The 26146-nt window shown below is 39.7% G+C and overlaps 1 protein-coding gene across 4 annotated transcripts in view; it reads right to left on the bottom strand.

The window, feature by feature from the left end:
- The window catches only part of TMEM108 (transmembrane protein 108), a 246723-nt gene that overhangs the window by 73814 nt on the left and 146763 nt on the right, over positions 1 to 26146 (bottom strand). For all 4 annotated transcript variants that reach the window (XM_053997766.1, XM_053997756.1, XM_053997747.1 and 1 more), the window contains one exon: positions 12081 to 12162. In XM_053997766.1, coding sequence (XP_053853741.1) covers positions 12081 to 12120 — 40 coding nt within the window. In that variant the 5' untranslated portion in view covers positions 12121 to 12162. The remainder of the gene's footprint in view (positions 1 to 12080; positions 12163 to 26146) is intronic.

Below are 26146 nucleotides of genomic sequence, written 5' to 3'. Positions count from 1 at the left end.
CCCAAGAATTCTTTTGAGAGTTACAATATTTTTAGCCATATGGTAATTCTTATTAATTGTTATAATTACTAAATAAGAGCCAAAAGTATGCTCAGCACTGTATCACACATCCAAATACTGTCAATAGCCTCAAATGCTTAAAGTTGAATAGAAAAGACATGCAGGAACAGGAGATACTGAGAAATTCAGTGACAAAAACAACAGCCCAAAGTCTCCTGGATATTAGGAGGTGCTTTTGGCCCTAGTCTTCCAGCTGCATCAGCTACATCCTTCCTCTGAGAATGACAAAAATGGGCTCTAAGCTTCTTCTCCTCCACAGAGTCAGCAGAGAAAAAAGAAGCGAGAAAAAAGAAGGGAACGTGTTTCGAGGCTTAACAATCCACACTGGCTCTGCAACATATTTTGGGCCCTTAGCAATTTATGCTAATTGACTTTAACCCTCAAGCTGTTCTTTCTGTGATGGGGCTGCTCTGGAGCACAGCCAGCCCACGGTCTACAGAAGCACAGGCTGCTGTGCTGCGCTGTGCTGTGCAGCTCTGGGTTGCCACAGAGCCTGGGAACCAGGGGAATGAATCTGAAAAGTTTGATGCAGCAGTGAAAACCACTGTGGAAAAGGCATGTTGCTCTGGTAGAACTGAAGTGCCAGGAGCAGGGAACATCCACAGGTGGGCAGTGGCTTCCTCAGAGCTGAGAAGGGCTGACAGAAGTCATTAAATGGTGTCATCATCTTCTGCAAGAAAGAGGGATTGTTTTCATGTTGGAAAATACTGGTGAAGACAGGTGCCCTGGAACTGAGAGAAGCTTATAGGTAGGAGCATTAAGAATTGTTCCCAACAACAATTCAGACCAAGACTTTTCCTCAGAACTGCCTTTCATTTCTGAAACAAATTTTCCTAAATGAAAAAGCTAGTCAAGTTTATGCATAATGCACCCCACTCACTCCAGGTTTTCTGCAGCTCTGTAAACTACAAGGAAAGAGGACCTTCCTTTCTCCTGTAGGAGCCCTTTCTTTGACAATGCACACTAAGCATTCTGTGTCTTATCCTGTCTCCAGTTCATTCACTTCTACCTCAGAGGCTAGAGGATTTATATCTGATTCCCTGTCAGTCACATACATGCTCAGCAGTGACTTTGAAACGAATGGTCCCAGTCATAAATGTCCCAAGGGCAAGAACAGATGCATTGCAGTGTGCATAGCTGAGGCCCAGGGTTCTATAACTCCTATCTTGTAGATATCTCTCCCATAAGGGATTGCTCTGCATGAAAAAAAAAAAGAAAAAAAAAAAAAAAGAAAAAAAAGGAAAAAAAAGAGCTGCTACTGTCCATTCCTAATAAGCTGTAAACACTACTCCATTCCTGCACATCCTCATTTGCTCCTGGGAATCAGCCTTGGAGGATCCTGCTTCCCTAAGCACCTATTGCCCTTTCTCCAGCACAAGCGTCATCCTTAATAACTTTCAGGGCACCTCTGTGCAGTACAGACTGTAATGTGATTAACTTCATGCTTCACAACCTCAGCATTAAGAAGTAGGTCCCAGGGCAGGGATTTAACGTGAGGCTTTCAGGCATGTACAGAACCTTGATCAGAAAAACAGCTCTTCCTTCCTGAAATGGCACAACAAAACAGCTTTGAACTAGGTGAAATGGCCAGGCTGTCTAAGGAAAATGTAGTGTCGAACCCCAGCACTGTTGAAGTGAACAACAAAAAATGGGAGATAATTGATCCATTCTACCTCCAAGACAAAGCTGAAAGTTCATAGGATTTTAAGCCACCTTTTTTTTCTCTCCCTGTGCTTTAAGGCAAAACTAAATCTGTCTACACAAACACAAGTGTTTTGCCCTGGAAGCATGCTGTTATTCATTTATCAGGTTCTCTCCTTGTTTGTTATCTTTACTTTCCTCTCTGATATCTTCATTGTGGTGTTTGTATGTTAATTGCTAATGCCCTCAGCAATGAGAAGGTGCACTAGCCTAATGAATTTGTAGCCTCTACATAAGCCAGTGAAATCTAATGCTTTAGAAGATAGAGCAAAGTCATCATCTTTCCCATGCAATACTAACTTAAGGAAGCAGTGCCTTTTCCAAATGCATAAAGAATGAGAAACTTCATATTAGAAAACTGAGCATCCCTCACAGGCTGTCTGCATGGGAATTCCAGCATGCAACAAAGCCATGGGTTTTACAAAATGGATTTATAATGTGGCCAGAAAACATGCTGCTTTTCACAGTTTTACATCAAAGTACTGTCCATAATACTCACTGGTTCACTCTGAAAGTCACAATAAAATGTGATGTGAAGTCATCTATGAGTGCACAAAAATTTCAAACTCTTTCAGGGTCTCCTGCAATGACTCATAACAACTGCTGACATTGGTCATCAACTTATTTAAGACCAGTATTCCTCAGGGATGAGAGAGAATTGCTGGTTCCTTTTTTAGCAGTAAGGAAGGTCTATGGGTTAACCTCATGAGATAGAGTTTGTTGTGTGGTCTGAAAATTTCGCTCTAAGTAATATTTTAGGTTTCCATGCAGAGCAAGCTGTATTCTGCCACAGCATACAGATTTCTACTGATGATGGCAGTGGCTAGAAAGATATTTACATGTTGCTGCAATAGAAAGTTAGGGAAAACAGTCCAATGAATACAGAATAGGCGCACAATAAACCCAATCAGCACAAGTGTTTCAAATGGGTATGTGAAATACACCTAAAGTTTGAAATTAAACCTGCAATAAGAAATGGATATATTTACTTTATTATGAATATATTTACTTTATTATTAGGAATATCCATCCATGTCTCTACTCATCCACACTGTTTTACTTCCTTCAGCGTGCCTTCTTTTTTGTTTTTCCCCCTTATAACTTGGTCTTAGCAAGCACTGAATATTACTCACCAATTCTGAGGCAAAATATAGTATTACATAATTTTGAAATGAAGTCTGCTCCCTTAAATTCGAGGGAAAGTGATCAGATTTTCCAAAATATCTTGGCACTCTGTATTAGCGAGACGTGCCTCATGCACTTGTTCAAGCCACCTGCAGAATATTCCTCTTCCAGCCACCAGGAAGAAAGCAGGTTAATCTGCTTAGGTACTTAGGAAAATTCATTGAGTGCCAAAATCAGTTATTAAGCATTTGCTGATAGGGGAAACCTGGGCCCAGAAATCCTGTCCTTGGCCCTGGATATGACCAGGAGCCTGGTCATGAGCAATAGGAATAGTTCAGTAATGGGAAAGCTGGCCAGGCTACACTGCACTATTCCTCCAAAACCTGAAGTGGTGGCTCCTCCTGGGCACTCATGATGCACATTATGAGATACACACCAGCCAGTGGAGGCCCAGCACCTCAACCCCAAGGAAATATGGCCTCAGGGTGATGGTTCCCTTGCCTTCTCTAGATGAAAGGCTGTGACCTGCTATAAACTTTTTCTCCTCATTTCCAGAACCTTTTGTGAATCCAGAAGAGGGATGGCTATAAGTTACCAGAGCAGGGGTAGAGTATTTTTCCTGCTAAGATCACTTTTCAAACCTCTTGTGTAGGACATATAACAAACATCTTCCTCTTATCCAAAAATAATATGGGGAATAACATCATGTGAAAGGAGACTGTGGCTTTTCCCAGACTTTGGGAGTACATCCTGCCCTTAAGGTTACAGACATTAGAGGATACGCATAGTTTAAACCAATAATGTACTACCAAACAGTACATTCATACCAATTATGTACAGGGCCTTGATTTGTCAAGGAAGTTTTGTAGATGCCTGTCTTCGAACAAAGACCAGATGAATGCACTGCTTCTAGAAGCAAAGGCTTTGTTCCAAAGGCTGACTTGGATGATGGTTCACACCAAGTTTTTTCACAGGTTGAGTTTTGAAGTTTTCCACTGAGTCGAATGTGCTTAAGTTTTGGTACATGCTCAAGTTCTTTGGAGAATTTTTGTAGATCCACAGAGGGCATCCATATATTTTCTATTTAGAGAAGGGACAGGGATAATACCCATCACATGCTGCTGAATTAGATGACATTTTGATGTATGTGTATTTCTTCCAAACTGTTTCCACTGTCTGCAACAAGCCTGGTTTTACAAGTAAATTATTTACACGGCCTGCAGTGAGCTACAATGGACACACAACTGAGCAATGAAAGATGCCACAACATCCACAGGTATGTCTTTCTTGCTCAAAAATAACATAATGTAGCATGCCAAGGGGTGGCTGGAGGGAGAAAAGTTCAAAGGCGTTGCAAGCAGTCAGACACTTTTAACATATAAAAGTTTCAGCACCTAAACACGGAGGTCTAAATATTGCTTTGGTACTGATACAAGTAGTACATATCCTTGTGGAGGGCAGTTTCCACATGGGGAATATCAGAAAACAATGTAACAGAGAATCCAACAGCAATTTTTCTGTCTTTCCCACAGGAACGTTGTCACAGGCATTGGATAATTCATGGACATGAGACACCAGTGTGCAAGTTGACATATAAATTTTCTTATTTCAAATTATTGGAACATAGTTCAATGGCGATTCAAGCCCAAGGCTAGTGGCTGCTGTAGGAGCAGTCTGACTGGGGCTAACAACTCAATTTGCATATTTTGCTGTCTTTGCTGAATTAGGCCTTGATTGCAATATCATCAAAAACCATAACAATGTTTCTTAGGCACAGCCAGGAAGAAAATAAGGCTTTGGGGAAAGAAATAAACATTTGACAGGATATTTTTGTTTTATATTGCAACATATCAAAGCAAGCTGGGAACATGAAGACTGGGAATAAAATCCCAATCCTACTAATGTCAATGGAAATTTTACCATTGAATTAAATAGGACTGATATTTCATAGTTGCTAGGCCAGCAACATTTCTTCCTCCACTTGACAGTGGGTCTCAAAACACACACAGGAATTTGCACAGGCTGCTAAGTCTTTGTTCCTGAAGTTTCATTTCTGTTAGAGATGGATGAATAGACTTTTGAAAGGGAAAATAGAGGAAAGTCACATTTGTACTCCTGCCTATTCGCCCTCCCTCTAAAACATCTCTCTCAGGGCTTGAGGCAAACAGCACTGAATCTAAAACAGATTAGACAGATATGGTGCCATACAATGGGGATCACTTCAGGTCCAAAACACAAACAATTCAAAATGTAAGATGGAAGTAATATTGTGGGTTTATATCAGATTATTGTTATAACAAGATGGTAAGGAATTTTAAAACCAAATCCTTGCAGCATTTTCAAATTTGGCTAAGCATACATATTTGTACGTATTTACTTAATATCTCTTGGTTTTCTAGCATACTAATCATGGACATTGTTACCTGAATGTCACACAACTGGTGTGTGAATGCTTCATGAATATAAACACTGTTAAGAATACGTGCGCATTAATTTTGAAAAATCTACAGGGTTCTTGTGCAAATAGCACCAGTATAAGCAAAAAATTGAAGGTTCTTAATAACAAGGACATACTCAGACTATCAAATGATATGTGCAAAGGCATGAATCGCTTGTTTGCAAATAGAAAGAGCAAACATAATAATGTAACTGCCTGTTGGCTTTTTATCCCAAATTCAGTGTCAAGGATCTAAACTGTGACTTGAAATTCTACAGCCCCAGGCCTATTCCACATCTTTCCGTGTTTCAGCAAATCTGCAAGAAAAGTGGAGAACTTTACACAACATGTTAGTTGCTTGTGTTGCTATGTCCTGAATTTGTATTCAAAACAAGGCAGAAGATCCCCACCCCACAGTTGTACCTCAAACTCATTAAAAAGTTCACATTATCTGTGAAATTCTACCAAACTGTAACACCTTTAAGGGCACAGTTCATGGAACCAGCAAATTTTAAATAAATACTGCAAGCTTGTTGCTGTGTGCCTTCATGGTTTACCCCCGAACCCTGGTTCCTCCCCTGAGTTGTCCTCCCACGTGTGTCAATCACTCCTCCTTTCCCCACCCTGACCCCTGCCGAGCACTGTCTGTCACTCCTGGCATTCCAGAAGTGCGTCGAGTGATTGGGCAGATTAAAAAGATGCCCTCCTCCCCCGGGGGGGGCCATTGGGCCATCCAGGTGTCCTTTGTCCCTTGAGACCTCCTCTCCCATACCTGGTTGGTGGGCTCCCTATACCTTCCCCCCTTCCTTCCCCCAGATATAAGAGAGGGGAACCACGTGGTCCAGGAGTTCTGGTGGAGCTGTTGCTATATTCAGAGGCTTGCAGGCCAGAATAAAAGCTCTGGATTAAAACTCTCCATCAGAACTGACTCCTTTCCTTCACCATAGCCTTAAAAGCTTCTCTGGCAGAGGAAATCCTGAGGCAGCGGACCCTCTACGAGAGGAAGTTCCATCCTGCCACCACCGGAGCTCCGGCTTGCATGAACTTGTCTCCATGTGCCCAGCTGCAACATCCAGCAAGCCAAAGGTGTCTCTGGGGTGAAACACCACAGTTGCCGCTGTTTGGTCCAGCAGCAGGGGCCAGACAAGCCAAGGCACATCCTGTTCTCAATATTGGTACCACAAATACAAGCTATTCATGGGAACAATCTCAGTTTTGGAATGGCAAGAGCCATGCAATTCACAGAGCTTTGCTTATTCCGGCAGCAAGCAGGAACCTTCCCTCTAGTGCGTGTGTGTGCGCAGCTGAAATCTCAATAAAGGGCACATCAAGGGCATTGGAGCTTACATCTGATAAGAAAATGCATATTCTATTTAGTTTCTTTATAAGGTGCATTGGTTTGCTTTTAAAGTCCCCTTTTATGAGGCCTGTTTTCCAGGACAGGATTGCAAAATGGAAGGTTGCAGCTTTTTTCAAGAAGGCAGTTTTTGCTGAGAAACTGAAGCAACAACCTTTAATTGAATTCTGGGAAAAGAAAGTGTTGAGGGACTGCTTGCTGTGAGCTGCCCGATGGGCAGGCTGTTACCAAGCCACGTGACTCTCAAATACAAATGCCTCAGCCCAGTGAGTATCCCAAAAAGCTTTGTACGCGATACACTGCATAGCCAGAGGCTGTTTACCTTTCTAATTTTTAAGCAAACCAGATGGAATGTGTTGCTGGATAACCACTCCCTGCTGCTGTCTTTGCTTAAGCTAATACCTGCCAATCTAAGAGAGCACAACAAAAATGCTGTTTTCTTTCTTCTCTGTGAGTCCTTTTGAATGATAGGAAGACACTCTCTGCTGATGTGTATCAAGTGATCCCCAGTACTTTTAAGCCCATGTCAGCTGTGCATCTCTAGTGAATGCATTAATTATACATGGCTAGTGCAAGCTGAGAGCTCTCTGTGGAAGCAAGCAGGCTCATTTGCACTAAGGACACAGTACCTAGTGGTCACAGGAACACAGGGTTTGATGGGAGCTTTTGAAATCATCTAGATGACCTCTGTCTCCCCTGAGAGATGGTTTTTTTGTTTTTTTTTTTTCCATTTGGTGCTTCAGTGGCAGACTTAAATACACCTGACTAGCCCGTTCTAGTGTTTCAATACCTTAATCTGATAAAGCATTTTTACTTGACACCTAATGTCAAGCTACCTCCTCTATAAATCCTTTTCTTCATGTCTCATCTACTGTTCTGGGCAGAGGACAGGTTATTCCCCTGCATCTGGCAGCAGTCTTTCTTGTACTGTTACCATGCCTCTTCACTTGCACTAAACGAGCCATGTGTAATTGTATAAACGAGCCATCAGTGCATACCATCTTATTAATAACACGTAATTATTCACAGACAGCACTTGGCAATAGAAAGAAAATCTGGTAGGTGTGGGTTCCTACCAGAGGCAAGAGGCATTAGGAGGCTGCTCAACACTTTTCAGAGGGTACTTAGGACTGGGTCTTCTCTAATACAGGAATTTTACAAACTCACGTTGCTTATCAAATATTTACGAGAAGAGGGATCAGCCCCTGGACTTGCTTCAGACTGGAAAGGAGTGCAGGTATGTGCTAACCCTTTCTATAGGGTGAGTTTCACTGCAAAGACTTGACTGAGAGGCAGCCAGGCTGCCAGTTAACACTGGGGAAGGTGAGCTGCATCCACAGCAAGGGGATAAGAGACTTGTGACAGCCTGTGTTACAAGGCAGGCCACTCACAGCCATTTTTGCTCATTTTACTACAGAGTGGTACATACTTGCAAACAGGAAACTCTTTCTATTGATATTACTGGGCATTGTGCCAGGCTTCTGAGATGAAAGAGTGATACTTGGGAACACACTAAGTGCTAATGACATGAAGAAGCACTCAGATGGCCGTTTATTTCAGATGCTGTGGTGACAGGTCCTCACACAGACCCTAGTGCTGTAAGTAAACAAGAAATAAAAGTCCTTGCATTTTTTCAGGAAAATAAAGCCTGAGGAAGAAAGTCCCATATAGAGGTTGTGCACCAAGAGCTTCACCAGTCACCTGTCCCCACATTTTTCTCTAGCTTATAGAAGCCCTGAGTGCACAGTGCACTCATGGCAAATTATAATGTGCATGTTTTACTACAGAAAATGCAGACATATTGTGGCTCATGCTGTAGGGCCTAAATCATCACATTAGCTCTTTATAAAAAACAGAGATCGCTCAGCCTCATGGGAAAGACATTTGCATCTTCATCATTACAGAGGCAACAAACTTCATCCATAAAGATGTGCCTTGAACAAATGGCAGCAAATTGTGGGCACATGTTTTGCTTTAATTGGTCCTCATCAACTCAATCTAGCTAGTGACTTCAAAGAGCTCGTACTAAGAAACCCCTTCCAAATTTTTTGTTTCAATCTTTTTGTTTTTTTTTTCTTTTAATATCTTAAGAAATTTCAGATTAAATTGAATCTTTGAAGATACAGTATGAAAGCCCTACTTCTTTACAGTTTTACATCACATGTTTAATTACTCATTCATAAATTATGAATGACTAGAGGTAAAGTAGCATCGCCCGGAGCCCCTGTCCTGGGCCAAGTGTAGTGCTACAATTTTCACAAACTCTACCCCTTGACAGCTGGGATCAGATTCAAGCCAGCTACAACTCTGTTCAAAAGAGCAGCTGTTGCTAGTGCCATTTTCACATGCTACTCTTGATCAGCATGAATGGATGGAATGTGCTCTTTTTGGAAAGCAAAAGAGTATGGATGGCAATAGAATGCTTACATAACTCATGTGAAATTCACCAAAAAACCCAGACATAAGCTACAATCAAAGTCTTATCTATATATGGGTCTGATTTTAAAAATACAGCTAACAAATCCCACTGTTTGACAATCAAACCAATATCTACATGTCTTTTCTTCCAGCCCCAAAGCCAAGAAGCTCTCTAGAGTAAAGAGTCCTACTGTTTCAGACTCTGCACAAACACAGCTGAACACAGCACAAATGAACAGAAGTGGAAAAGAATTCACAGATCAGTGTAGCCACTACTGGCCCAGTAGCACAGCTGGGACTCAAGCAAAATCTGGCAAGCCTCATAACAACACACCGGTTTGGAGGTGAAACTGCTTCTTCCTACATTTTTTTTTTTTTTTGCCACTGGTACATCCACAAGCACACACAGAGTCTTGTCTCTCCAGATGATCACTGTTTCTACAAAACCTACCAACAGTTTGTTCTAGCTATCCTAGATTTTCTATGTTTATGCATTCCCTATGTTCCTATTTGCAAGAATGCATACATAGGGCCCTTCTCTCTACAGCCTTGAATCTCAATCACTCACTCATGCCACAGCAGACAAGATGAAAACACTACCACGTTATCAGTGCAGCACCACAGACCCACTTGTTGCAGTTGCAGATGAGGAAGGCAGGCAGGTGGAAGACATTGGTGAATCAGCCCAAAGCAGAATATCCTCTTTTGATACTTTCTCTGAGAGTTTGCTTTTTCTTCAGCTGTATAGTAGCAGCAATTTTCCTCTCTTGTCCAAATGAAACAAATAAGACGATGCTGCAGGCCCTTCTTATACCATAAAGAACAGTCACAGGAAACACATTAAAGTAATTTCCTCTTCCTTGGACAGAATGCATTCTCTTGGAGTTTGTTTTTAGCACTGTGATGTAACTGGGGAAAAAGTGAGCTTAGGTAACACACCTCAATGCATCTAAAAGCAAGCTGATATAATAGAAATTAGTAACTTGCCATAGGCTTTTTATAAACCAACCAGTGAAAAAACACATTCCAGATGCTCAAAATACCTCTTATATAGCTATAGCTGCTGCTGCATTTGTTAATGAAAACTACATTTATTACAAGTTTTTCCTGCACTCAGAGAAATAAAGCAGTTTTTTTACCTGTCATTAGAAGTAGTAAGTTCAGGATCCATCTTTCCAAATTACATCACAGAGTTGACAATATTGCTGCATAGTCATACTGTATATATGTGTGTGTATATACATAGTTTTCTCAGTTTTCCTCTCTTTATATTCAGTGTTCCTTTATTTGCCACCTATCTTGTCAACATATGACCCTGAAAAATACAGTTTAAAGCAGCGGGTATAACAAAGAGGAAAGCTGCCAAGCAGGGAAGTGTGGTATTAAAAAAAAAATAAAAATAGTTACAGAAAGACTCAACACTGTGACTGGTTGGATGAACAGTATACCTTCCTTCTTTTCACTACATGTTGGTAGAAATGTATTTATACAGTTCTGCTTCATATTTTCTTTACAATGAACCTAATGTTGGTCCAGAAACCAAGTTAGTTTTAGAATTAAATCACATTTCAACATGGCAAAATGCAGCAATGTATTTTAGGTCCTTCGCTGTGGTAAAAACACCACAGCCCCCACTGCTCTCAGTAGGTTCCTGGTTAAAATTCTCATTGAGGAGCTCTTTCTACATTGCACTGCAGCCAGGCACCAATTCTCTGGGAGCCAAAATCATGCTGCTGGGTAGGTCATGTAGGCACATCTGGCCTAGCTTTATGCTCAAGCAAAATAACCTTGGGTGCACCTCTGGAGCCTCCCCTCTAATGTCATGAAGACACACCTCTGTTTTCCCTGTGTCATAGGAGAAGTTGTACATAGGAATAAGAACATCAACCAGTATAGCAAAGCAAAATGAAATCTCTCACTCTATACCCTGATAAACATGATAAACATGAGTAAAGCAAAGATATGATAGTAACCAGATTTCTGTAACAGTTCACAAAATATTCCTTAGATTTAATTTTCACACAACCAATAAAATAGAAGTCCTTCCATTGCTCATTCCAAGCACACTAAGCATGATTTTCTGTTTTTTCTCTTGTTTTGGCCAGAATAGGAAAAATCCATACAAAATTGTCTATGAAAATATGTGTATTGGAGTGAGACATTCTGCTAAATTGAAGTGACAAGATCAAAAAACTGGGTTTTTTTTTTCATTTTTACTGGAAATTAGCAATTTCCCTTGTAAAACATGACAGCAAGTGGTTATACTTACATTGTGTCTAGTCCTACTTTATTTAATCTCTACAATTTTGAAGAAAAGTTGTTGCTTATGATGCTTGCACTGAAAATTGTCAGTTTACAAAAATGCCCCAACAGTGTTGATACTGTTTTACACCTAAAACCTCTCCTTACTTCCATGAACAGGGGAGCCACCCTTTGCCCACACAGTATAAATTCCACCTGATGTTTTTGCTGGACTTTCATATTGGATGGACTCTTCTGATAGCCAAAACTTAGAAAAAGAAAGAAATTTGTCATCTCAGAAAGTGACACAGAATTTAGGTCTGTGTGAGACTAGACTTGTCCTCACTCACACATCTTTTATTGAGTGGCGACCACCAGAAATGCCAAGTGGGATGGATCCCTCTTCCAAAAAATGTTTCATTATTTCTTCCAGCCACTATTCTCTGTATCTACATCTCATTTTTCTGAGGGTGATAGTTGCCTCAGTTGCAAGACACAGCAAATCAATTCTATAACTGTACAAAACTCTGCAGAATCAGCTGGCCTTTCAACTCATTTTTAATACATCGCTAAATATCTCAGACAACAGGGTAATTTAACTTCCATATGGTTCCTCCAGGTACCTGAAGCAAGACACATGATTGAGTACTTGCCTGAATTGTACCCTGCATAAATATTACTATCTTACATAAGGACTTGAATTGTTCCTTTCTTACAGAATAAAAATCAATATTTACTTACTAAACAGTTGGCAATAGAGGACCTGTAAGCTTCTCTTCATGGTATCATGCGGTCCTGCTGGTCTGCCAGTTTATTCATGATTCTGTTAAAAAAAATGTCAAGAGAAGGAGAAAATTATGTATGAAAAATATAGGCTGCCTTGTTATACCTGTTCATTACAGAGTCAGACGAAGTTTCGCAGGAAAATTGTATTGATAAGCATTGGGAAATTGCCTAACTGCCCTTTGCTTGCTTTAGCCATGCTCTCCAACGGCTTGGCAGGGAAGGATAGAATTATGGCCAAACAGGGAAAAATTTCTCAAGAGTAGGTGAAATAAACACACTGAAAATTACTTTCATGCCATGCTTATGGCTTGATAAAGTTAGTTTTATAAGAGTCTTTTTAGTTTGGAGGAAGGGTTCTTAGTAGAGAAGCCAAACACAAGATGCAGATACCACCAGGCAGCTGTGCTGGGAACACGGGGCTGTAGTTTTCTCCTGAGCCTCCCTTTTTCACATCTCTCAAGAAGTAGAACATGGAGAAAGCCCACCTTCTCCTTTCCCAACGAAAATTTCAGTGGTGCCAAAGCAGAAGAGATCCCAAACGCTGCTGAAATCTCTGCAAGAGGGCAGTTTTGTCCTGACATTTTCAGCTTCATTTTAGTCAGCTGTTGTAGGTCATATTCCTTCCTGATATACCCCACCAGCAACCTGGGCTGGAGAACTTTCTCTATGTCTCTAGACATTTTCTATTTCTTCTAAACAGAACTGTCTTGGTGCAGAAGGGGATCTCATAATTCTTGTGCCTGCTGTCTGAAAATGTGATGTGGCAAAAATATGTGACCACCCTACCTCCCTGCCTTTGCCCATCTGGGGAGCAACTAATAATATTTTATGAGTCCTCAGATGGTATTTTCAAATACTTCACATGGATATTTTTTCATCTTGGTTTAAAAGATACTATGAAAAAATAAATCCCAATCATGCTGATATTAATTATTCACATTGTGAGGAAAATAAATGCATAAATCAGAAGCGAAAAGCAAATGTGGTCCCAAAGCACTGCTGTGAGTAATGTCTCACCAAGTACCCAAAGACAACACAACATTCAAGCTCTTTTTTCCAGAAAAAAGACTTTGCTAAACATTCAGAACCAACTGTGAAAAGCAGGACACTGAGATCACCTCTTTGAAAGTCCCTTGGTCAATATTAAAAAGCATGTAGTATTCTCTAGCTTTCATTTCAACACATTTTCATCTTCTGAACTCCTAGGGACATTTCTGAGTCATTTTAACATGCATATAAATCTTTCAGAGCTCATTTAAAATACAGTCTTGAAGACATAAGATAAACAAGTCAAACCAATTAATAACACCTTTGAACTCCATAAATGTTGCAGAGTTTGTGAAAACAGAGCTATGTTTGACTTTTATGTGGAAAACTCAAAAGGATCATGACTTTTCTTGCCCATAACAAAAGATGCTTGGGTTTCGTGAATTATTCCACACAGAAATTTATGCACAAAAATGCTGTGTGTTTGGATTCCTCCACGCTTTCCATTTAACACTGGACCTGAAAAACATCTCTGTAACTTGCAGAAATGTCAGTATTTGCAAGGTGTTTTCTCCTAAATGGAAGCAATCACCTGTGAATTAGCCTATAATTTTTAATCAGAATCAGCGTTAGATTCATGTTGTAGTTTTATCATGGAAACTTGCTGAGGGACTTCGCTTTACCCCTTTTTCCCTATGGCTTACCAAATGATGAAACAGATGTAGTAAAAAGCCTCAGTCTTCATGTACAAACAGACATCGTATAATCTATTACAGCACTCTTCAAAGATGCATATACAATAGGTCTGTGTTTAGCAGGCACTAAGATATTAACAAAAATGTATGCAGGAAAAGACAAGAACCAGATAAGCCACTGACAATATAGAAACCATATACCCAAGTACTCTTACAAAGTACAAATAAATTAAGTTTGTATCAAAACAGGATTCACAAGCACTGACCCATGTGAAGTCATAAAAAACAATGGAAAAAAGGGAGAATTTGAAATCGCAACCCTAAATCCACATTATTGACTGTATAAGTTTAACTACGCTTGCCAATGTTGATGTGATGCAGTTCTTGGCTGTGAACCACAAATTTTTCTGTATTTCTCTTCCACCTCCACATTAATGCTACCCATAATAAATAAAGGTATTTGCTCATAAATTCTAGTATTATGGTTGAAATAAATTGCATGCTTTTGTGTGTGTATTTATTTAGATCAGGAATTTACCCTGTGCTAAGAAATATGAATTAGTGTACATATAGGCAAAGAAACAAAGGTTATCACTAGAAAACTTTACTATGTTCTTCTGTTGGTCTCAGTTAGAAGATTTATCCTTTTGACCAGATGGCCATAAAATTATACATGGAGAACTCTATGAACATATGTAAATGAAATGTTGCCATGAATTTACAAGGTCTCAATTTCTTCAAAGTCCTTAGTGTGACTAGGGCTTAATAGAAGATATTTCAGTCAGAAGGGACCCACAATGATCATCTAGTTTAACTAATTTAAATTTGAACATTTTAAAAATATTTTTAAAACATTTTTTCCCCACAGTTTTTAAAACCTTATTTCTTGTGTACAGGAAATATGCGCAAAACAAGGATTTGTTTTATTGTGAGGTAGGAGACATCTAATAAGATTTATTTGTACAGCTTTGGAATCCCAGGAACACCAGTGATGGTTTTCCAAAGGCAGAGACTGCTTGCAATGATCATCAAAGCTACACAAAGTTGAGGCAGATGAACCAGCCCATCAAGTCCCTGAATCAAGACCTGACATGAGAACAGAGGAACCACCGCTGCACTCACCCAGGTGAAAATTCCAGCAAGCCCATTACCCTGACTTAAACATGAGCTGCCAGCAGGACAGCAGGGAAATTATTTGTGGAACAATCTCAGTGCAAAGTAATCTTTACACCCTGGCATAGATTACTGTATCTCCAGCAAGCCTGAGTGGAATAAATTACCTAAGATGCCATTTTTTTGAACTTGAGAATAATTATTCCTTACTTATCTCCTCCACATCATACAATTTTAGTCTTTCATTAGGTCATTTAGAATCTCTTTTTCAAGCTGAGGAATTCCTGTCTTTTTTCTTTTTTCATAAAGGAGCTATACCTAATGTCTGATAATTGTCATGCCTTAAGCTGTACTTATCCATTCCAGTTCAGATCTGAGGAGAAGGGAACAAAATTATATGCAGCTATCAAAATTTGAGTGTGCACTGGAGTTTCACACAGCACAGTGATATTTCCTGTTTCTTCTCTAGTCTCTTCCCAGTTGTGCCTATGATTCTCTTTTCCTTCATCAGTGCTCCTGAGCTCTGCCTCCATTGTTTTATAGATCTGCCTGCTAATTAACAACAACTCCTCTGAAGCCTTTCCTAAGGTGCTTGGACTAATTTTTGCCTGTGGATGTTTCTTTGCAATTATCACCACGGAATTTCATCTGCCATCTTTGCCATGCAATCATTTACTACCTTGAGTTTTCTGAGAAATGGCAATGAAGGGCTGAATTACTATTGTTATTATTATTATTGTACTACAAATATATAGCTATCATATATAAGAACTTCTGAAGCTGCCACAGTTTCTACAATAATACCTTCCAATCATAGAAATTCTTCTGTACCACTAAGAAGACAAAGCAAAATCTCAGACATTTCAATAGCTGCAGAGGAAATCTCCTTTCTGAGTATCAAGCCACGTCCAGCCATCACAATACTCTTCTCAGGGCCCTGTAGGTACATTTATTTATCACAAGCAAGGAAGGTTACAGAGTGGCTGGTAGCTGAGAGTGCTCTAGTTCATCAACCCATGTTCTCTTAGGTATTTGAGAATGCAATTTTAGGCACTATTAGATTAGCAAAGTTGTGCGTAGGCAGATGGAAAATGCAGACACACAGCCAGTTCCTGACTTTGGACAGTTTAATTTAAAACCAGAGTATTGCCACCTGTTTTAAATACACAAACTGTCACTTACAAGAAAAAAAATTATGAAGAATGAGCAGAAACAGAAGTGGTCTTGAGGAAATAATTTAGTTGGAAAATGTGTGCTAAACTTCAATAATCCAAAATCTAATGTGAGTCTCTGAGTTTTGTATTTTATACTCCTCACTCACTTCTTCAACATCTCCTTGAGGTTTTTTGGGAGTAGACTTCTCCAAAATATTAATTTTAAAGCATACTGAGCTTTAATGTTTGAGAAGCCATTCTGAATATTTGAGGGAATTATCTGATACAACTATACCTGATCCCTGAATTTGAATTTTTTTTTTTTTTTTTTAAGTATTGTAAAGTTAATTTCCTAGATTTTGGTCTTGAAGTGAAAGGGGATATTCCCAATTCCTCTGAACTCCCTCTGAAAACCAGGAAATAAAGGTGTAATTATGACTTTCGTTTCAGTTCTCTATTGCAGTTCATATTGATGCACCTATTGACATACTTGGAAACAAAGAAATAAAGTTAGTGCAAGTTTGTAGTCAAATCAATGTCAACTTTGAAATATTCATCTTCTATAGTTAAATTAGACAAAAATTGTATCCAGAAAAGGTGTCATATGCCTAGCCACGGACACCTGTGTTTAAAAATACTGGTTAAGCACTTGGTGTCCAAAATGGACTAATGTATTTTGCATTTTTTAGTACACAATATTTCAGATATAGTTTATCTTACCAAGATGATGAATAGATGTGTGAAATCCCTGTGGACAGCTAGCAATATTGTCTTTCACAGTAAGTGATCCCCTCAACATCTCAATTAAATTAAAGAGGACAATGAAGACATAATGATGGATTGAAGACAAAAGAGTCCAAAAGAGCAGACAGCTGCCAGCCATTCATTATGTCTGATGGGAAAAAAATGCCAACCAGGCCTTAAATTAAAGAAGAAATAGAGGAGAAAGAACAGAAGATGCACGTTGAGGCAAAGCTAACAGTCAGTGGAGAACTCTTTTTTGTTGTCTGTCAAATGGAAGCCAGAAGACTAAAATAAAGAAGCTGAAAATGGTGATGAAAAGAGAAGACATGGCAAAAGACATGCTACTCCCATCCATGAAGCACATAAACCGTATTATGCTATTTCTGACTGCCTTCTCTCTGCTATGGATCATTCTGGAAAGAAGAAAATGGTACATCACAGACAGTTTTCAACAATAATATTTCTCCAGAAAATGAAAGAGGAAAAGCAGACAGACTCAGAAGTACTTCCATCTCCAATCTTTTTTGACTCCCCTATAAAGTAAACACAGCCTTGATCCTTTCAGTACAATATTGCCTCAGGATGTTCAATTAATTTCTCATAAGACATCAACAGGAGAGGCTGCTCACTTACAACTCAAGGGAGATGAGACTACCCCAGGAGTTACTCCCCCAGTGTAAATTCCACCACCATGGTCTTCAGCCACTGCATCCCACAGGTTACTCACAGTGAGTGTTCCAGTGTGCCTCATAAAAGGAAGCAGGTGTCCTCTTCTTGACTACACAGGGCCCAAGCACAACTCTGTGTTTTCTTTGTGTTTGTTTCTTAATTTTATGGCCTGCTTCCACAATCCAGGTGTTATTTTGCAAAATTTATATCCAAAAAAGCTTCAGGGCATGCTAATAAAAAGATTGTTAATTTGCAGCACTCAAATTCCTCCGAGCAGGAATTCTCTGTTCTTGTTCAACATGTGCCACACCATTTGCTGTGATTTATTTCCCACTGCTTGGAACATGCAAACCACCATTACCATCTTTCTTTATAACATTCTGAGTGCAGAATTTTTTATATTTATGTCCATTTTATACTTAGCTCTTTCAGCACTTTTTGAAGTAGATTCCTCTTCGCAGATGTAAGAATGAGCAATTCACATCTACTTCCACTATTACTCAGAGAAGTGTACACCCTTTGCTTTCCTGAGGTCTCCAAAGAGTAGGGTCTACCCTCAGGATATCACAACCGATCAAAACCAGTTGTGGTGGTGGAGTGCAGGCCTGTCATATGTGCATAAGGAATAGTCAGATGGGAGCTGAACTAGAGCTACTACCATGCTTTTCTTGCATCCTATGTGACATGAACTCGGAAGCAGAGAACCTCAGAGCATCCAGAAAAAAAACAAAACCAAACAAACCTCTCCCCTCTGAATTCAGATGCACATCATCTGCAATCCCCACTGGGCCTGAGGCTGGCTGTGGTTTTTCTTGTCTTGGTGTTTGGATCCATACCTCCCCATTAGAACAAAGATAAATACCAGTCAAGGAAAATACACAGAGAAAGCAGTGTCCATATACAGGGGAAACCCTTACAGCAATTGTTCCCTCTTCCTCAGCTTCCCTACTTCATCATTAACTACTGAAGTCCCCATCCCTCATCTCTCTAACATAACAGTTCCAATTCCTATGTTCCCACAGCCCTCCTCCCAGCTGTGACAGTGTTTCCATGAAGAACTCTAGGCAAGATGATCACTTAAAGACTACTGTCATTCTTGTGGCAAGTGGAGGACACTGCCAGCTAGCTCACCTTTCACCATCTTCCCTTATTCACATGTCAGACTGGGGCATGCTGATGAAAGGGAAAGGGAAGAAAGGAAATCTTGGGGTTCACTGTCATAAAAATAGATGGGCATAAAGAACCTCACATCTAAGTGACCGTGGCCAGGGGAAGGACTTAGTCAGAAAAGGCTGGGTAAAACTACTGTTGCCTTTGGCTATTTAATGTCTTGGCATCTACGGTCATCTCATGAGCAATCACTAAACAGCAAAAGGCAGTCATTCAAAGGGTAGGGAAAACTGAGAGGAAGAATACCAGGGTGGAAATGAAATGTCATTTCACAAGACACATGACCATTTTGAAAAAGCTGTGATGGCTAGGGTTACTCTCTTGGCTGATTATAACTGAAAGTCCCAGAGATGGAGATCAGAAAATCTCTAAAGCACTAGGCTGCTAAATGTCCTTCTCTCTACATCAGCGGTGCAAGGGACTATTTCTTGACTATTTCTTTGTTCCTAATTACCTACCATTAGCAAATACTTCTTATGGCAGCTCCAGTGGGAGAAAAGTCTGAACAGTTGTTCTGGTTGCTTCTTGTTCTCAATGGTGCAAAGACACAACTGCATCTCTCTGTCTGTCCAGTTTTAGAATAAGAAAAGAAGAAGACCTTCCTTTACGTCATACATGTCTGTAGAGCCCTGAGAAGCTAACATAAAGATCAAACTGACTCAGCAGCTGTAGGGATAATTAGAATTTGGTCATTAATAGGTATTAGGGGTGGGCAGGGGAAGACTTCTGTGCTTATTTTAAAACTTGTGTATGGCTGAATATAAAATATCCAATGATGAAACAGTGAAATATTTTTGTAAAATCCCTGTGGACACCTAGCAATATTCTCTTTCCCAGTAAGCAATCTCCTCAATACATGAGACTATATGGGCATTTGAAACTTTGATAATGAAATTTTATTGCATACCTGGAAACATGCTGTTTTGGGTAACTGAAGGAAAAAAGCCCAACTTCTCTGAGTTTTTGGGAGAATAATCTTTCACAATGCAACATGAAAAAAGAAAGTGGAACAACTGAGTCAAGAAAGTTGTACAGAAAAAGTCCATAGTGAAAAGCACTTTTCACTATCTTCTTGAAAAGATTTTTTTTTTAATTAAATATGACAAATTTAAGACCAAGTTGTGTAATTTTTCAAAATTTTCTTTGTGGGTCTTATGACAGCCAAACCAAAGAAAATCTTTTAATATTCATTACAAGCTCATGATGAAAATTTCACAGGCTGCACTACACCAAGGAAACATTCAGCAGTGTAAATTGCCTGCTCTTTGACAGGAAAACTTTATAACCACTGGAAGCTCTCCTGCTAAAATACCTTTCTGGCACACAAGACTATGTTAGCAAAGATGTCTCTATAACTTCTGGAAAAATAATGAAAAAAACAGCCTGGTTATCCTTCTCATTCACAGCAGGGAATGGATGTAGAAACAAGCTCTACTTCCACAACAATCTTGTGATGGTGGGTTTTCCCTGGAGGATCTCCTATGGCATCTCATGGGTCTCAGGATATCCACACTGTGGATGTGGCATTTGATTTACACACTGAAACTCCCTGTGCAATGAGCAGGTGGATTGGCTCCTCTGAAGCCTGATGCTTGTGCCCTATTTGAAATGCCTCTCTTGGGAGGAAGAGGCCCATTCCTTTTGTGAGGCTGTTTTTCTCCACTGAGTTTCAAAGGGCTGAAGGTCAATCAATTGATTTCAGTCCATAACACTGAAAATGAGGATGCTAACATCTGTAAAAGGAATATCACCCAGAGTTTTCTCCAGCTACAGGGATTTCAAGGATTATAGGGTTAACTTCTCTGCAGCTGTGTTAAACTATTCTCTTGTTCCCATTGTGTAGGATAAGGAATAAAAAAAGACTTAATGTAAAGGCAAGCAAATAGCTTTGCCTGCATTGTAAAAAACACAGGAGAGTCAAAAAAGGCTTTACCTTTGTGAAGCAGCTGAAGTCAGGCTTTTCACATTATTCAGCTTGATTAAATGCAATTATTTCAAGTAGATAAAAAAAGCATGCAAAAGAGAAGGTACTATTTTTCCTCTTTTATAATATGGCACTGTATTCCTAAGGTGGGTTGACTGGGTCAAATTTTCAAGAATGGAAAGCATCATCTGTACACAAAGAGGACTATGCATGCTCCATGTGTCTGAAATTCAGGCCAAAATATCAGTTTCATAAAGATGCTTAAGTACTCCAAAATGCAAGCAAGTCCTGTGCTGTCAAACATATCTGTATTGGAGTCCTGAAAACACTGTTACACAGGCCCCAGATGATTTCAAAGGAAATCTATAGTAGAGATGGAAACATCTCAATATAACGTATTAACTGCAAGATCATCTTCCCTTTAGTGAATGTCACAATTACCCAGCCAAACAAATAATCCTTAAGACACCACCACAAAGGAGGCTCAATATTGTGCATCAGCATTATCTGATTTACAGTGAACTAAAGACGCAAGCTAAGAGGTGAAAGTGCCTCTAATTGTTTTGACAAAAATCTCACATAACTGGGTTTTGGCTTTGAAAACTTCATCTGCAAAAAAATCCCTTGTACTAACTTTCCTCAAGAGACTGTAAAGATAACGAGATTGAGGGATATGAAAGTAGAAAAAGATCAAGATAAGCTAATTAAGTTTTGGACCATCTCTAGGGAAATTTCAAGGAATGACCTGCTGTAAGATAAGCACAGCAGACCTGAGTCCAAGACCCATCCACTCTGCCTTGACTCTCAACTCTCTAGACTGGTTTACATCTACAGAGCACAGAGGAAATAATCACCATTGAAGGATGGCAACGTAGAGCTCTTCTGGCTCCATCAGATGCTTAGCCCAGTTCACAGACCCAGCCTTTCTGAGAATTGAAGTTGGGTGAAACACAAGAATTTTGAATCAGGTCAGAGTGCTCTGCCTGCATATTTTGGTTGTGGCCCATCCTATTGTACCAAACAAGATGTCAGAGCTAAGGAGAACACAACCACTTTGGTTGCAAAAAAATTAATTAAAAAGCAATGTATTCATTATTGTAATTTTGATTTGCATATATTTATTTGTTTATGGCTATATGTATAGATGATAGCTATGTTTTCTGTTTGTCTTTCCTTCCCAATTTATACTAGCATGCCTCTCCAAGTGACAAAAGGTTAAAAAAAAAAAAAGAAAGAAAAAAGAAGAAAGGAAAAAAAAATAATAAACCTGTATGACATACCTCCTTTTTCTTTTCAATCAAAAGAAAATAATATTAAGTTTCCCATCAAAATACATGTTCAAGATTATTTCCATGTCAGTTTTGGATTGAATGTTTTGAACCAGCTCTAATCATAATGTGTGAGTACAGCATAAGGATCTAATTTTACAATGACAGGTTATAATAGACATACACAAGTGCTTAAGATTGAAAGAAACATTTCATTATAATTGAAAAAAACATGGTAGGAAAGCATAACCACCTTTTGAAATCTTAACCATTCAGTCTCAATAGTGCATTAATGTATTTAATACTAACCTATATTGCTAGCTTTTTTAACAGACCATAAACCCCAAGAAAACCCAACATGGTTTATATAAATATTTTTAGTAAAAATATCAGTATGGTAAACAGATGTGAAAGTGTGGGCATTTTTAAGACCTTCTTGTGTGCTCTGCCAGATCCTCTTTCCTCCATGATAGGGTGTGTTAGTTCAGGGACAATCCCAACTGCCCCTGAAACTGGATTGTTTGCTGGTTTCCTTTGCTCAGCTATTTTAGAGCACACATTCATCTAGAAATGAAGTCTATCACTTCAAAGACAAAGTCTGTCTGAACTAGCTTCTTCTATGAAATTATAACAACTTCAGCTCTAAGAATAGGAACATCTTTGACAGATCTGGATGGATGGATGCATAAATGCATAATCATTTGATACAGAAAGTAAGATGATGTCTTGACCTACGTCTCTGGTTAAACCTCCTTTTAACAGAGCCATTTACTACCTCCTTTATAATCAGACATTCAATATGGTAAGAAGAGAAGGGAGATAAAGTGAGCTCTGAAATATGACTGCATTGCTTTAGTGGGCTGATCAACATACACTGGAAAGTAGAATAGTACACCTGCTTAGACTTGACATTTCATCTCAGAGTTTATCATAATCGTGTCCAGCTCAAGGGATACCATTTAGTTATCCTCAACTTTCCCAGGGTTTGATGTCAGAAGAAATTGCCACAGAAAAAATAGGAGACTACCAACCAATGACCCAGACATTAATAGCAACCCTTTTTATAGAAGACTATTTTGCACACCATTTTCAGACAGTGGGTGGAAATAAAAAAGAAAAAAAAAAATAACATGGCATCACACAGAAACATAGCCACATAAAAATTTATGTTTGAAGGAAAGTGGCAGGAAATAGGCTCTTGGTAATTTCCAAATTATTCATTCTTCTGCCTACAAGGTTACTGTAGTGCAAACACTGAATTTCATTTGAAAATGCATGTAGTGCTGTCTGATTCAATAGGAAGAATTTCCAAGAAAATTAAATGTCAGAGCAGCACAGCTTATTGGCTTTACTCAATGTAAATTCACTTTTTATACAATTCTGAATAATAATAATGCCCTAGTCTGTGTCAACATGATGTCTACAACTTGAGGATTTGGAGAGGGGGACTGAAGGCAAAAGAAGGCGAGGTAGGGTAAGATGATTGGGCAAGATGCTAACCTGGCACTGACAGAGATTTAGCTCTACATGACAGGTCTGTAGCTTTAGAGAGGATTTAGCATACAGATCACTGTGTGTCTTATTTTCTTCCTTTTCAGTTTGTGCAGCCAGCAAGACTTCTACTGGCTAAACAGCTCATCTTCCCTCCTTCAAAAGGTTCACTGGCATATACAGAGGTGCAAGTAAGCAAGAAGGAAGCGCATATGAAGAAAAAAAACAAAAAACCGGGAAATCTTAAAACACCAGCATCTAAAAACACATTATCTTGTCAAGTAAGATTATGCTCAGATGCACAGCTTATTCTAATAGGTTAGTGAAAACTCTGTTTACTGCCCGGGACTGTGAAGTTCTTCCTCAGGTGAAGCCCACTGACCCTGACAGGAGATTTCTGTATAGACACAGTACCTGGCTCAAGATTCATAAAGCAGTGAAAGCAAATGCCACCATTTGAAGAAAGTTGTTTCTTTTCCTGACAGGGGTAAGGAAGAGCCTAGACAGTGAAAGAATAGGACTGCTTAGGTGAAGGACTGATAGGTGGATTCAATAAATAAACATGTATCTGAATAGCTGACTGCAGCTAAAGTGTGATGAGGACCATTTCAGGTGTATCAGATACTTGCTACACTGCAACTGAGATGGGCTAAGCCATGCTCTGAGCTGCTAACTGCAAACCCAGAGCAATTCCAGTGACTCTATCCCACCACAATGGGATTCAATATGGAAATGAACTGATGAAGGAAAATGGGGAAGAGTGGTCTTGAACAGGACAGGAGAGGATGTGGGGGAGACTGGATTATTACAGCAGGATTTTTGCAGGTACAGACTTCAGTGAGACACTCTTCTCATTGTGAAAGCTAATAGAGACTATCCATCTGAAAAACATTCCCTGTACTTTTCTATCCTTCTCTTTTCCTACTAAAGAAAAAAATTCCAGCGAAACAGACAGTGCCTCTTCCATGTTCTGCTTGATTGCACCATGGCTTTGCTTCTACAGGCTGTAAAAGGTCAGGGAAAACATGTTGTGTCTTTTGGGTGCAATGCACTTCTGAGCCATGAGTTCAGCCTTGCAAGGACAAAGACAGGACATGTCCAGCCATAGGTGTATTGTGTGACACGGTTCCCACCTTATCCCCAAATCAACTCACACAGTTTGAGGCCACCCAGGGACACAATGAAGGATCCTTTTCAAATAAAATTGCAGCTTCTCTCTGCTTCAGGAGCCCCTACTCCTGTGTGCTAAGATTGTCACAACAGAGTTACAGAAGATATCAATCAATATGAAGGAATGAGAGCTCTTTTGATGCATCTATCCCAGCAGTGCAAGAAATCTTCACTGGCTACAGCCTGTACATATTGCGACAATGCAAATAATAAACTCACATTGGTTTTTAGTCTAATATCCAGCCTCACTCAGTGTAAGAGCAAGGACTGACTACACACATTCAGCAAGTCAAGGTCACAACAAGAAGGAACTTGCTGTTTGCTGCATCTCTGCCTCACCACTGGTGGCACTGGACAGTCCAACAAGACTGAGGTAAGGGCTTGGAAAACCACCATGGTTGTGCCTAGAGCAGTGGAAAGCTGCCCTGGGGAACTGGATTCTGTCTCTGCCTCAGTGCCTAATGCCAAGGAAGTCACAAAACCAAACTTCATGCAGGCAGTCATTAATTGCATCTTCTTTGTTTGCTTAGAGCAGAGCACAGAACACCTGCGCTCTGAACTGGGGAAGCGTGGAGCAATTCCAACTGTGATGGACTCAGCAGAAGCCAACTCCAAAACAAAGAGAGGATGATCCAATGCTGTTTCTCAAAAGTCAGGGCATGAACATCTCAAGTTAGGCATCTAAATTAAATGTCCTTTGTTGACATTATGATTCTGTTCATAATTTTCCCCGGTGCATAATGTTGTTTCACCTTATCGGCACATTGTGACGATAAATTCATTAATGTTTTTAAAGTACTTAGATGCTGCAATAATGAGAGCCACAGAAGAGCTCCCCAGGAAATTAATAACTCTGGCTTCAAAGCTGGCTTTGAATGATGTACAGTTATGGGAAGAAGAGGTGACATAATGAACTACTATGATAAAATAAAATATTGATTCATCTGAGCAGTGTGGACTGAAATCTCTCCATATTTAAGAGAGCTTTGTTTTGTACCTTTAAAAGGGCTTTTAAGTGTAACTTACACAGTTTAAAAACACAAAGAGAAAATAATAAACTTTTAAAAATTAAAATAAAAACAGTCCTCCAGAGAACTGGAGCCTTTTGTGCTCTGAGCCCACTTTAACCCTTGAGCTGACGAACACCTGACCTTGCCTTACTGCTAGTCTGGTCCCTACTGCCAGAATCCTGCCCACCCCTCTCTCTCTTTCTCCTGTGTATTGGTTTCATCCTTTCTTAAACGTCCCATCCTCTCCTCCTCAGCACCCCTCTGTGCCTTCTTTCTCTGTCTCACCATGTTATTTAAACATATTAATAATCTCTTTGTCCCTTTCCTAGTTTCCCTTCCATGGGGACCATACCCCAGCCCTCTTCTTTCTTAATCATTTCAATACCCAAGGCAACCACTTAGGTCATGGCCACAACCTTCGTATCTCCCCCATCTGAAGCATGCTCCCTACTGACAAAATCTTAGGACAGCTGAACTGCAAAATTTGAAGAAACATACATGGGTAAGGATTTTTCAGACCAGAAAGCAGTCTAATGTGGCAGTTTTCCACTAATATGAGAAAAGCTCTAACCTTGACTTCCACTACAGAAATCCCTCTTCATTTTTGTCCTGCATTGTCCTCTCTC

The sequence above is a fragment of the Vidua macroura genome, chromosome 1 (genome assembly GCF_024509145.1).
Source record: "Vidua macroura isolate BioBank_ID:100142 chromosome 1, ASM2450914v1, whole genome shotgun sequence".
Classification (NCBI taxonomy): domain Eukaryota; kingdom Metazoa; phylum Chordata; class Aves; order Passeriformes; family Viduidae; genus Vidua; species Vidua macroura.
Note: the sequence above shows the minus strand (reverse complement) of the source record. Positions and strands in the feature narration are given on the sequence as shown.